Source organism: Quercus lobata, chromosome 1 (genome assembly GCF_001633185.2).
Source record: "Quercus lobata isolate SW786 chromosome 1, ValleyOak3.0 Primary Assembly, whole genome shotgun sequence".
Classification (NCBI taxonomy): domain Eukaryota; kingdom Viridiplantae; phylum Streptophyta; class Magnoliopsida; order Fagales; family Fagaceae; genus Quercus; species Quercus lobata.
Window position 1 is genome coordinate 10,357,242 of NC_044904.1, and position 12,643 is coordinate 10,369,884.

At 33.6% G+C, this 12,643-nt stretch overlaps 3 protein-coding genes across 3 annotated transcripts; all 3 read right to left on the bottom strand.

Annotated features, from left to right (window-relative positions):
* Window positions 1–1,484: 1,484 nt before the first annotated feature.
* LOC115976867 (dirigent protein 19-like) lies at window positions 1,485–2,186 on the bottom strand. The gene has a single exon (XM_031098412.1). The coding sequence runs from the start codon at window positions 2,183–2,185 to the stop codon at window positions 1,628–1,630; it is 558 nt and encodes a 185-aa protein (XP_030954272.1). The 5' UTR covers window position 2,186; the 3' UTR covers window positions 1,485–1,627.
* Window positions 2,187–5,962: 3,776 nt separating this feature from the next.
* Window positions 5,963–6,864, bottom strand: LOC115978072 (dirigent protein 22-like). Its single transcript, XM_031100100.1, has one exon. It carries the CDS (start codon window positions 6,814–6,816, stop codon window positions 6,238–6,240), a length of 579 nt encoding a protein of 192 aa, XP_030955960.1. The 5' UTR covers window positions 6,817–6,864; the 3' UTR covers window positions 5,963–6,237.
* Window positions 6,865–10,934: 4,070 nt separating this feature from the next.
* Window positions 10,935–11,725, bottom strand: LOC115976931 (dirigent protein 22-like). Its single transcript, XM_031098541.1, has one exon. It carries the CDS (start codon window positions 11,683–11,685, stop codon window positions 11,101–11,103), a length of 585 nt encoding a protein of 194 aa, XP_030954401.1. The 5' UTR covers window positions 11,686–11,725; the 3' UTR covers window positions 10,935–11,100.
* Window positions 11,726–12,643: the final 918 nt, after the last annotated feature.

Genomic DNA, 12,643 nt, shown 5'->3' on the forward strand with positions numbered 1-12,643 from the left:
GTTGTATATTTTGAGAAATCATCAATAAAAGTGATAATATATCTATTTCCTCTACGAGTTAAAACTCCCTCAAATTCACATAAATTGGAATGAATTAACTCAAGCAAATCGGTATTTCTTACAACACTTTTATGAAGCTTTTTTGTAATCTTAGCTTGATTACAAGTTTCACATTTTTCAAAATCTTTTGACAGTTTTTGAATTAATCCTAAACTACTCATGATTTCCACATATCTACTATTTACATGACACAAAGGAGCATGCCAAAAATTAATAGAAGAAAGCATATAAACTGAACCAGTAGATGCTTTATTATTCTCAACATTCAATTTAAACATTCCATCACAAGCATAACCCTTGCCCACAAATAATCCATTTTTAGTGATTATATAATTATCAGATTCCATAGTTTGCTTAAAGCTAGCCTTGTTAAGCAAAAAACTTGACATCAAATTCTTCCTCATGGACGGAGTGTAAAGTACATCTTTCAATGTTAGCACACGTCTAGAAGTGAATTTCAATTCAACCTCACCACTACCAAGAACCTTAGTTTTGCTAAAGTCACCAAGCATAACGGTTTTTTTTTCTTCAAAAGGAGTGTATAACTTGAACCAATTTTTATCATAACAGACGTGCCTATTAGCACTAGAATCTGCCCACCACCCTTCAACATATTGCACCATATTGATGTCTGTAATCATAGCCACTAAAGGCTCTTCGGTTACGTTAGCTTGTAGGACAGATTCACATTTCTGAAATTTGCAAAATCGATCAATTTGCCCACTCTTGCCACAGACAAAACAGGATCTATTAAATTGATCTTGTGAAGGGTGTCCTTGGTTCTTATTGTAATTTTTATTCAGGTTTCCCATTCCTTGAGGTTTATCATTATTTTTAAAGGCTCTCTTTTTAGGCTTCAATTGACCATTTCTAGGAAAACGATTTTTGGGCATATTATTATTGGCTGAAATAAGGTTTACCTTTGTAGTGGAATTACCATTGCTCTCTTGTGTCATGAGTGCATCTTGTCCTCTAGCCTCCTCCTCCACACGGATGCGTGTGATCAAAGTCTCCAAGGATGTCTCATTTTGTTTGTGCCGCAAAGTCTTTTGGAACTCTTTCCAAGATTGTAGTAGTTTATCAATTATGCCAGCTACCATCAAATTGTCTCCAATCTTTATGCCTTCGGATCTCAATTCTGCTACAATAATTTGGAAGTTTGACTTGTCTACCCAGGATACAACAGCCCAACAAGTGTCGTATGGCTAGAACGACCTCTGCACAAAGTGTTCAAGCCCAAAACTTCACCAGAAAGAACACCCTTTCTTGCCAAGAACATCTCAATTTTTTTAGTGTATTTTTGCAGTAACTTGGATTGGGTCTGAATGAGTCTATTTATAGGCTCAATGGGCACTAACTCTTTTAAGTTTTTGGGATTTCTTTTTTGACTAAAGCAATAAACTGGTATGAAAGTGTGGCAAAAATTACTGAAACTAAACAAAATATTTCTCTATTATTGTTATTGAACAAGAGAAACCATAGTGGCCAACATATATGAAATCTACACCTCAGAAAAGAGCATCACAATTCACAAGAGATTGAAGTTCACAACAAAGGTTCAAGAACATCAATAGTGCAACACATAGACATTGTACTCAACAATGGCATTTTTAGTCTTGGGATCAAAAGTATGAGTCCTAGCCTGAGCATAACCCCTAGAAAACCTGAAAAGCCCACTGCCTCCAATAACTGGCATCTCTCTCATGCTGTCGAACACTGAGTCCCTCCCTAGCACAGTAATTGTGCTACTATTATATTTGCCTTCAATGAATGCAAAGTTCATCACCATTAATAGACTCATTTCTTGTTGTGAAGCAGAGGCATAGAACCCTTGCGCCCTTCCCACCAATTTGGAGCTCACTTTTGGTCCTAAGGTTAAAGGGTCATCGATCATGCTTACAAAACCAAAGGTTGATGTGTTTTGGGGTGGTCTTACAACTGGGACTGAAGTGGGATTGCGACCACTAACTATGTCATGCCAATAGAACTGAAAGTGGCTTATCTTTTCTTCCTTTAACCCAAGGAGCTTCCTGTCTAGGATTCTTCCAAAGCCATGATCTTCTCCAATGACCAAAACTGTGGAGAGCGAAAGGATGAGGAAGAAGACGGTGAATTGGGAAGCCATTGGAACTTAACGTTGGTAAACAAAAATTGGACTTGGTTAATGTCTCTATTTATAAAGTGAACAAAGGCCTTAGTCTTTACACTGACCAACCCCAATATGACACGTAATTTGTATGGAGGACTTTTGTCATCCACATTTTGAAAAACAAGTGTATAATTCTTTTTTCGTCAACCTTTATGTGGTATGACCCGCCCTCCCCTTGGAAGACTTGGCTTTAAGTTACAGGCAGCGCCAAATTAGCTGGATGTGGAGGACCTATTAGAAATTGGGAAGGGCAGTTGAATTATGGGCCTTAAGAGAGGGGTTATTATTATTTTTTAGCATTGAGCTTCAGCTTGTGGCAGTTGAAGTGGAGCTTGATGCAACTGCTGTTATTTTCCTAGTTTCTAGTAATTTTTATTTATTTGGGGATCTTTCTGCCCTTGTTGATGATTGTAGGGACCTTTTGGTGCAAATTAAATCTCTCATACTAGATTGTTTCACTGCTACAGAGGAATTGGGAGTCTCTTTCGATTCTTATTTTCGTTTTGTTTCTCCTCCCAATTGTTATTCTCCTGCTGCATTTTGATTATTTGGATTTGTATCGTAATAGACGTTGTAATTTAGTGGCTTTGACCTTTGTTCTTTAGTTTCTTTTATATAAGTTCCTTTTTACCAAAAATAGAAAAAAAAAAAAGTTTTACTAAGTTGTTTGTACTACGTTATTTAAATGAAAAAAGACATATATATATATATAAATATAAATATATATATATATTAATATAATAAATAAAATTTTAATGGTAAAATATACTTTCTCAATTTTATTTAAACCTAATTCTTAGTGTAACCTACATAACAAACTTGAATGGTTCATTGCCTTAGATAACCGAGGTCTCCCTCACGTTGATGAAAACTTAATTTTGCTAACATTATATAATATCCTTCAAAGAATGCAAGGGTTGGTAATCAATTAAGGGTTAGACCAATTTCTTGTTGTAATTCGGATGCATAAAGCAAATTGTGCTCTTCCTAAAGGTTGATGGGTTATCAATCAAAGGCTGTTGCTGATGATGTATTGGAGGATGGCACGATTTGGACAGAGTGAGATCACGGGCCACACATGATTTACACTTTTGCCAATAGAAGCATGAGGAGCTGAAGCTTTTTGTTGTTGAAGCCAAGTAACTTGTGATAGGCTTTTTATATAAAGCCCATGCTCTTCTCCAATCCTCCTTTTAAGTTCAATAGATTTTGGAAGTCTATTTCCATGAATACTTTACTTACCAATACCAAGTACCAACCACACAATGCAATTGGAAGTTTGCAACCTCATATTTTTGGTACCTCTAGCTCTATGGTCTTGGTCAATGTGTTGAAAAATAGGAGAATATCACGTCGGTTACCCTTCTTCTTGGTATGTGTTTAGGAACTGAGTCTGCGTTTCTACGTTTCACGTTTTCCACTATATATATATATTTTTTTTTCCTTGCACGTGAACAGTAACCTCACATGGGTTTACTGTGCAGGACAAAAATTACTGTTCATACACTATTTATTACTGTTCACAGCACTGTTCACATACTAAAAAATATTAAAAATGGGTCCCACGGTACTATTCACACATTTAAAAATTATTTTGCTACAGTGTTTTCAGTTTTCAGTTTCAGCAACAATAAATTCAATCCAAACGGACCCTTGAAATGACCAAAGTGTTCCATCATGTAGTTAATACATGGCATATGTAATTGGTGCATGAGAATTCAAAGACTCTCTTTCTCTCTCTATTGAGCGAAGAATAAGTTTATTTGAGAATAAAATTCAACCCCAGGGATCAAATCATCAATGTCATCTTCCTCCCCCACACATCAATAGTGAAACACATTGAGAGAAACTGATCAGGAAGATAGCGATGGGCACTCGAATGAGGACATATTTAAAAGATTTTGTTTTCTACTCAAGTAAAAATAATGGAGCAAATAAATAAGTGAAATTTAGAAACGATGATCCTAAACCTATTGTTAAAAATAAAAAAATAAAAGTTTTTGCAATTAAAGTAGACCATTAGCATATCTTTGTCAAACCACATTCTTGACATCTCATGATATGATTATGAGTAATGAGTTGGTGGGTGGCTAGTTGGGTGGGAATATGGGATTGTTGAGCTGGATGGAAACGAAGGAAGACATCATATGAGACTCTAACAACATGGCATCATTATAAAAATGTCATGCCAATAATATATAAGCTAAATGGCTAAGCTTTTCTTAATTTCTTAAGCCATTTAAGTTTAGGGTTCACAATGTCAAGATTTTCTTCAATGGCAAAAGTCAAAACTATGCCAAGGAAAAAAAGATGAAAAGGATGATCACTTACTTAATTATGAAGTGGATTTATTAATTAAGTACCAATTAACCAATTATGTGATCATAGTTTTCACAATTAATGCACCACTAATTAGTAAGTTACCAAATCAAAAAGCAATTAGCATAATGCTATGAATACAACGATACAATGATGTGAAAAATGACTCCAAAGAAAAAACCATTATAGAGGCACTCCTAACCCAATAAGGCAATTTACTATTGGAAAAGAACTTACAAATCTAGTTTAAGCCAACTGAAAATGAGACAGAATAGAAAATGAGACAGAATTACAAGATTTTACAAGAACCAAAAAGTATCATAAAAAATAGCAGATATACTCTATTGGGGTCTGAGATCTGGATTGCCTAAAAGTTCAACCACATTCCAAGCATCACTTTCCAGAGTCATGTTTATAAATCCTTCAGCTACTGCTCTCCTGACTACACATAGAGCAGCTTTTGCTTATCCTAGCAAGGGGCTACTTGGATCCGTTTGTTCTTTCTATGCCATTATGATATTCCCATTCTCATTCCTTCTCACCACTACTATTGAAAATTTGTCATCTCTAATGACAGCATCAAAATTTAATTTGATCCAATCCTTAAGAGGTACACATAAATCCAATTGCAAAAGAAAGGTCACATAGTTTTTTTTTTTTTTTTTTTCATAATTGTTTGTGTTTTGGGGATTGAAAATTTCGGTTGAGGGGAAAATTTTAAAAATGTGAGAATTCAATTCAGATTATGGATAATGATTAATATAGAATCGACTATATCAATTCAAATTATGCACACTCAACATAAAAAATGACATTGAAAATGACAATTCAACAATACTACTATTCAAACTTCATAAACAAACAAAAAATAAATCAATTAAATTACAATAAAAGCTAAATAAGTAAAACTAAATTCTTAGATGGTATCTTTACATTGTACGGCGGGTTATAGGCAAATTAGCCAATGATAGGCTGTTTCTTTTAAAGCAAACAGTTACCACACCGTCACTTCTGTTATGGAGTCTGAATATACATATGTATATGTGGGGATTAGTTAACTGAAAAATATATTTTCATGAAAAAAAATTCGAATGGCAGAATTTTAAGAGGAATATCTAAAGAATAGCATCTAAGTATTATACTTAAATTTTGCCCTATATATATTTTGTGTTCCAAAGTAAATGATAATGAAAAGTGATGAATTCACTTACAAAATTGTATTATCAGTTAATGAAAAATGATGAGTTCACTTACAAAGTTGTATTATCAGTTATATTTGTAGTATTATTGAAATATTTAATTAGTAAAGAGTCTTATATTTTAATTCACATTTTTCTATATATATTAAATATTTGGGGGTCTAAGTAGAAAGGGTTTGAGCCATTAACAAATCATAATTATGTATAAAAATATACATAACCAAAAAATTAAGAAAAATAATAACAAAATGTCTATTAAATAGTAAGTTAATCATTACATGGACTTTTCGGATTTCTTACTTGACTGAATTTGGCATGAACGTAGGACAAAAATTACAGAAAATAAACATTATATTGCCCTATATTATTGAACAAAAGAAAGTAAGAAACCGCTAACCAACCCCACTTAGCTTAAAGTAATCCAAGTGGCCAACATACTTGAAATCTACACCTCAAAAAAGAGAGAATCACAAGAGGAATAAAGTTAACAACAGAAAGATCAAGAACACATCAATAATGCAACACATAGACATTGTACTCAACAACGGCATCTCCTGTCTTGGGATCAAAAGTATGAGTCTTGGCCTGAGCATAACCCCTAGAAAACCTGAAAAGCCCACTGCCTCCAATAACTGGCATCTCTCTCACGCTGTGGAACACTGGGTTCCTGCCTAGCACAGTGATTGTGCTTCCATTATATTTACCTTCAATGAATGCAAAGTTCATTACCATTAATAGACTCACCTCTTCTTGTGAAGCACCTGCATAAAACCCTTGTGCTTTACCCACCAGTTTGGAGCTCATATTTGGTCCTAAGGTTAAAGGGTTATCAATCATGGTTAAAAAACCAAAGGTTGATGTGTTTTGGGGTGGTTTTATGACTGGGACTGATGAGGGATTGCGACCGCTAAGGATGTCATGCCAATAGAACTGAAAGTGGCTAAGCTTCTCTTTCTTGTACCCAAGGAGCTTCCTATCTAGGCTTCTTCCAAAGCCATGATCTTCTCCGATGGCCAAAACTGTGGAGAGGGAAAGGATGAGGAAGAAGATGGTGGATAGGGAAGCCAAGATAGGAAGAATTTTAGCCATTGGAACACAATGATGGTACTATGCTCTCAATGGTGGTACATAAATTGGAGTTGGCTGATGTCTGTATTTATGAAGTGAACAAAGGCCTTACTCTTTACATTGGCCAACCCCGATATGACACGTAATTTGAAGGAACGACTTTTTTTATGCAAATGTTGAAAAACAAAGGTGTGTTATTAAGACTATACAAGTCAGTCTTTTTCGTCAACGTTTGTGTGGAATGACCCACCCGCCCCCTCGGTAGACTTGGCTTTAATTGTTGGAAGAAGTTTCTGGACAAGAATTTCTCACAAGATGGTAAATTTGCCAATGACAGATAATAAAATAGTGACTAGTGTTAGACCCATATGTTTGTTATAGCAATAAATTATAAAAATATGATGAAAAAGTTTTAATTCTTTAATTAAGTCTTGTGAATCATGTTTGCCAATTTTTAAGGTTTGATATGTTCTAAAAAGTCGGTTTAGAATATAAATTTTAAATGTGCTAAAATACTCTAAAGACTGGTTTATTTCTATTTTTTTGTAAGGCCTTTATTTTGGTAGAAAGAGGGGGCCAGGTATCAATATTATTTGATATATAGGAAGCTTTAGTATATCCAGAAGCCATCATTTTTTGGTAAAGCTTAGAACAAAAGGGCCTAGATTGCATTCCCTAGGCGCACCTATTTTTTTGGTAAATCTTAATTTGTTAAATTTTACTATGTATGAGATTTTATTATACTTATATTTAGTTCATAAAACTTAATATGTTTCATATGGCAATCAATTTACCATTTTCTTTTTGAAAATTATGTTCAAATCACATTCTTTGAATCACATACTTTTCAAAGAATGTGATTTGAACACAGGACTTTTTGATTTAACGATTTTGGAATAATTTTCATAAAGAAATTTAATATGTGCGAAGTGTCAAACAATATATATAAACCATACCACCGCTCTTGGTGATAGGGTAACCATCCATTTGAAATAGTTTAAATTTATTAACTTATTCAGCTAAATTTTTTTCTCTAAAAGAGCCCCAATAACACAACAGCTATAAATGAGGATTGAGGATTTAAAATATTTAAAAGTTCAAACCCTTGAAAAAGCTTGTTACTATTGAAGGAGACATTAGTATGCGAGTAATTTAACTATTTTACGTGGCAGACTGTAACTGATTACTTGTAACTTTTATATAAACTTCTCATTTTTTTTTTTTCATTATTCACAATTTGTTATTTGAACAGTTGTAACAAAAATTGTGATTTTTTATATGATTTTAAAACTTTTGTTAGTGCGCTATATATCATTCCTATTACAAATACATAAAAAAATCGCCGAATTTTTCACATCTCACTCTTGTAACATTTTAGAAAATAATCAACTGATCCACTTAACACAAATACAAAAGGATATATGGGTGTGAAAAAAACTGGAGAATAATTCGGTGGCTTGAGACTTTTCGCTGTTGTCATTCTTGGTGGGGGCTGTGGAGGCTATTAGAGAATAGAAGACCATAATATATAGACAACAGTTGGACTGGGAGGGGCGGCCTAGCTTGGGAAGGAAGGAAGAAAAGACACCTCTTTTGGTTTTTGCTCCATATGAGATGTCATGATGAGTTGTGACTTGTGAGTTGTTAGTTGTTAGTTAGGGGTCCACTGCGTGTGCCTGCGATTCTGAATTGTCTTTCATGATTATTGATAGCTAGTCACATGTATGGAACCATCTAGAGCATATACTATTATCACGAGGAGTGAATGTGATGTTAGTTTATTTCTTTTTGTATTACATTGATGCATTTCCTTTCCGTCCTTTGGAGGGAAGGAAAACTTCATCTTTACTTCATCTTCATTGCACCTTCATAGTCCATCTCCATGATAGATTAATTATTTTATTTTTATTGGAGGTCCATTGGAGCTAATAAAAGGTGATTTGTTTATTTTAATCCATAAAAAGTTTACTTGTAATTATATTCCAAGCTAATGATCTTCTTTCTTTCATATATATATATATATATATAAATATATATATATATATATATATATTTTTAATTCTCATTTCTTTTTAAGCATATTTCCTTTTGATGTAGACATGATTCGATAGAAGTAATCATAGGTCGATTGAATTCAAGTTGGGCATCAACTCACCACTTGAACAAACCTTGTAAAGAGAAGGATGCCTTGTTTATGGATGGGTGATCAAATGTTGCATAGGTAATTGGATTATGGAAATTTAGTTACGGACTTACGGTACCCAAAAAAAAAAAAAAAAAAAAACTTCCTGCACATTTTTGGGAACCGAATTAGAAGCAGCTCATCATTTTTTTTTTTTTTTTTTTTTTTGGTAAAAGAAAATAGGAGTTAGCCAAGTTATGCCAGCCCTGGGACAAGGTGCTCAGGTTAAGACCTACATGTAAACTCTTATGGATGTCCATCAACGAAGGACTGCTAGTAGCGGGACTCGAATTTAGGTGGGTTAGACAAAATGCCCAAGCCTTTCCAACTAAACCATTCTCGTTGGCAGAAACAACTCATCATTTCCTCATGTATTCAAAGATCTTTGATTCAAATCCCATTATATAACTTTTGTGCCAAAAATATTCAAAGAAGTAACTCACAAAAATTTGCCAACATAAATGATCAAGAAATGAAACAAATGGCAGGATCGAAGAACTAAAAATCCTAAAATGGACAATCCATCCAAAAGGTCTCAAAACCCAATATTTTTCTAAGCTCAAATTCCCTTTCAATGAAACATGTATTTTGGCAAAGGACAAAACTTAAGTACAGTACTTTAGGTGCTATTCCTTAGATTTCTCCCTTAAAATTCAGCCATATGGCTATTTAACTAAAAAAAAACACTTTCATTCAATAAGAAAAAATCCAAATGGCAAAATCTTAAAATATGAACCTAAGAAATAGCATCTAAGTACTATACCTAAGTCTTGCTCTTTGGCAAAACCCTCTATTTGTCATATTTTTAAACAGATTTGCTTGTTTTTCCCCCTTTGTCTAAGTCTGGTACAATAAATGAAGCCACTATTATTGTATGCACATAGATTTACCATTCTTGACTTAGATCAAAGAAATCCCTATCGGTAATTAAGCAAAAGATCGAGCTAGGTATGATCTTCTCTTCCTAACCATGGTTTTCAAACTCAAACTGCTCAAAGAACTAATAAAAAGAGAGGTTCAAAGTTTTTAAGGTTGGATTGGAGTTTGACCAAGGGTGAACCGCGATAATGTCATAATTATTTTAGTAATTAATTTAAACACAAATATAGATATTAAATTTATAAAGTTAAACTATATATAAGGGAATTTAATGATTTTCAAGCTTATTTTTACAAATTAAATAAGAAATTTTATAAAAATAAAATAATAAAGCATGAAAAAAAATTAAAAGTTATGATTAATCTTAGAGTATAAAAGTTGAATATCTTTTGAAGGATTTTAATTATAATTTTTTTATATTCTCTTTTAGAGATGGCTAATTAAAATATATAATCTAATAAAATATTATGAATATTTATTATAGTATAAAATAGAAGCAATAATGAAAATTTATTAATTTAGTAGGATAGAATTCTGTTAAGTTTACTTCAGATATATTTCTTTTCTACGTAAGTGAATCAGCACCCAAGCATAACCTAGTGGTTGGAGTTTAATTTTAAATCAAACCCACTTGTGCCCTATTCTAAACCTATAACAAGTTTATGAACACCCCTGGGATTAGATTCCAGGTCATTTATAATAACAAATGAATTTGTTAACTAAACTACTTTTCACCCACTAAATTAATATGCATAACAACTAAAAAAAATTTTGGGGATTGAAAATTGAGTGATTATAGGGATAACATAAATTTTATTGTATAAGTTTTTACAAAATGATGCATTATTAAGCTTGAAGACCCAACCCAAATAAATAAATAAGCTATGAGACAAAGGGGAATGTTGGACATATTAGAGCTAATTGGGGCCATGCAAATTTTAAAGCCCAAACTTGTACTCAGAGTAAGCAACCTAGTCCCCTTAAATTTTGGAGGAAAAAGTTAGAAGCTAGGCCTGCTAAGCTTGCAATAACACTTTTCTTAATTTATTTTATTTTATATTGTATATTCAGAGAAAAATAAAACATAAAAATTTATATTGTATAGCATAAGCGAACCCAAGCTCTATATTATTCATATCTTCATCTTCTTTTTACCTTTTTTTATTTGAGTGAGTGATAGCTATTATTCTTGCCACAACAGCAAGTAAAAACTAGAGGCAGAGAGCACAAAGAGTTAATGAGAATTAATAATGCAACACATAGACATTATACTCAACTATGGCATCCATTGTTGTGGAATTGAACGTGTAAGTCTTGGCTTGAACATAACCCCTAGCAAATCTGAAAAGCCCGCTGCCTCCAATCACAGGCATCTCTCTCACCTTTGTGAAAACCGAATTCCTCCCTAGCACAGTAATCGTGCTACCATTATACTTGCCTTCAATGAATGCAAAGTTCATAGCCATTAATAGAATAACTTCTTCTTGTGACGACAATGAATAAAACCCTTGAGCCCTTCCTATCAATTTTGAGCTCAATTCAGGTCCTGCAGTCATTTGATCATCGATCATGTATGTTGCACCAAAGAATGTTGCGTTGAAGTTGGAGGCCGGTGGCACTATTTGAATTGCAGTAGCGTTACGGCCACTAACAGTGTCATGCCAATAGAAGTGAATATGGCTATATTTCTCTTTTTTGAGCCCAATGAGCTTCCTGTCTAGGGTTCTAACATAACCGTGATCTTCTCCGGTGGCCAGAATTACGGAAAAGGAAGAGAGAAGAGAGAAAATGAAGAGTTTTGGGATTGAAAGGGGAAGCATTCTAGCCATGGTGGGTACTAAAATATGGTGTCAATGGCTGCTCAAAGTGGTGCACAAGTTCTGAAGTTATCCTAGGTTGATGTCCTTATAAATGGTGTGTATAACTTATCTTGTACAATTATTAGGTTTCTTTTCGTTGTCATTGTAAAATGACTAGGCAATCCTACCATTTCACTATGTATAGTAATATTGAGATTTAAGTGTTTAGCAAGTAAATATGACTGGTTTCCAATATAAAATTTAGAAAGCTTGAATTGATCCTTCTAGAAATATTTTGCACCCTTGACAAAAACAAAATCCAATGTAGTTTGTTGCACCTAACTCTTGCACTAAAATGACGGCACCTCTATCACCAACTTTTGGGCATGCTGTCTTATGTGGTGGGCCTCACAATAACCCCCTACACTGCACACAATCGACCAAAGGGAACAAGTTTTTTTTGCTCCGGTGAGCTTATGAACCAATCAGTTGTAAGCCTGTAAATCAGAGCTTAGAAACAAATGAGTCTTAGCTTAGAAACTGGGATCAAATCATAGTTTGCAAGATGCTACAGTGAGCCACTTTATTTGCTTCATGTGGCATCATCACATCTATTGAAGTAATTGAAGCTGGGAGAGGCAGTCGACAATTACACGCAAAAAAGTGCAGATTTGTCATTTCCTTTATTTTCTTAATATACAAGTAAGCTCGTGACATCCAGGAGGAGGAAGAAGAAGAAGAAGAAGAAGAAGAAGACACCAAGGAATGTGTCTTAGAATGAGTTTTTAATAATCGATCAATTACTCTTCTTTTTTTTTTTTTTTTTTTTTTTTTAATGAAAAATTATCAAGTACTTGAATACAAATTGAAAACTATAACTCTTGAAATAAAAAATCATGTCATTACTCTTGAGAGTAAATACTCATTGTCACGTGAAAAGTAGGTCTAATCATGAATTTATATGTGAATGCTCTGTAAGATAGGAGAG

Excerpts from the sequence above, each read along its gene's own strand:
- LOC115976867 (XM_031098412.1), bottom strand. The coding sequence starts at position 2,185 with ATGGCTTCCCAATTCACCGTCTTCTTCCTCATCCTTTCGCTCTCCACA.
- LOC115978072 (XM_031100100.1), bottom strand. The coding sequence starts at position 6,816 with ATGGCTAAAATTCTTCCTATCTTGGCTTCCCTATCCACCATCTTCTTC.
- LOC115976931 (XM_031098541.1), bottom strand. The coding sequence starts at position 11,685 with ATGGCTAGAATGCTTCCCCTTTCAATCCCAAAACTCTTCATTTTCTCT.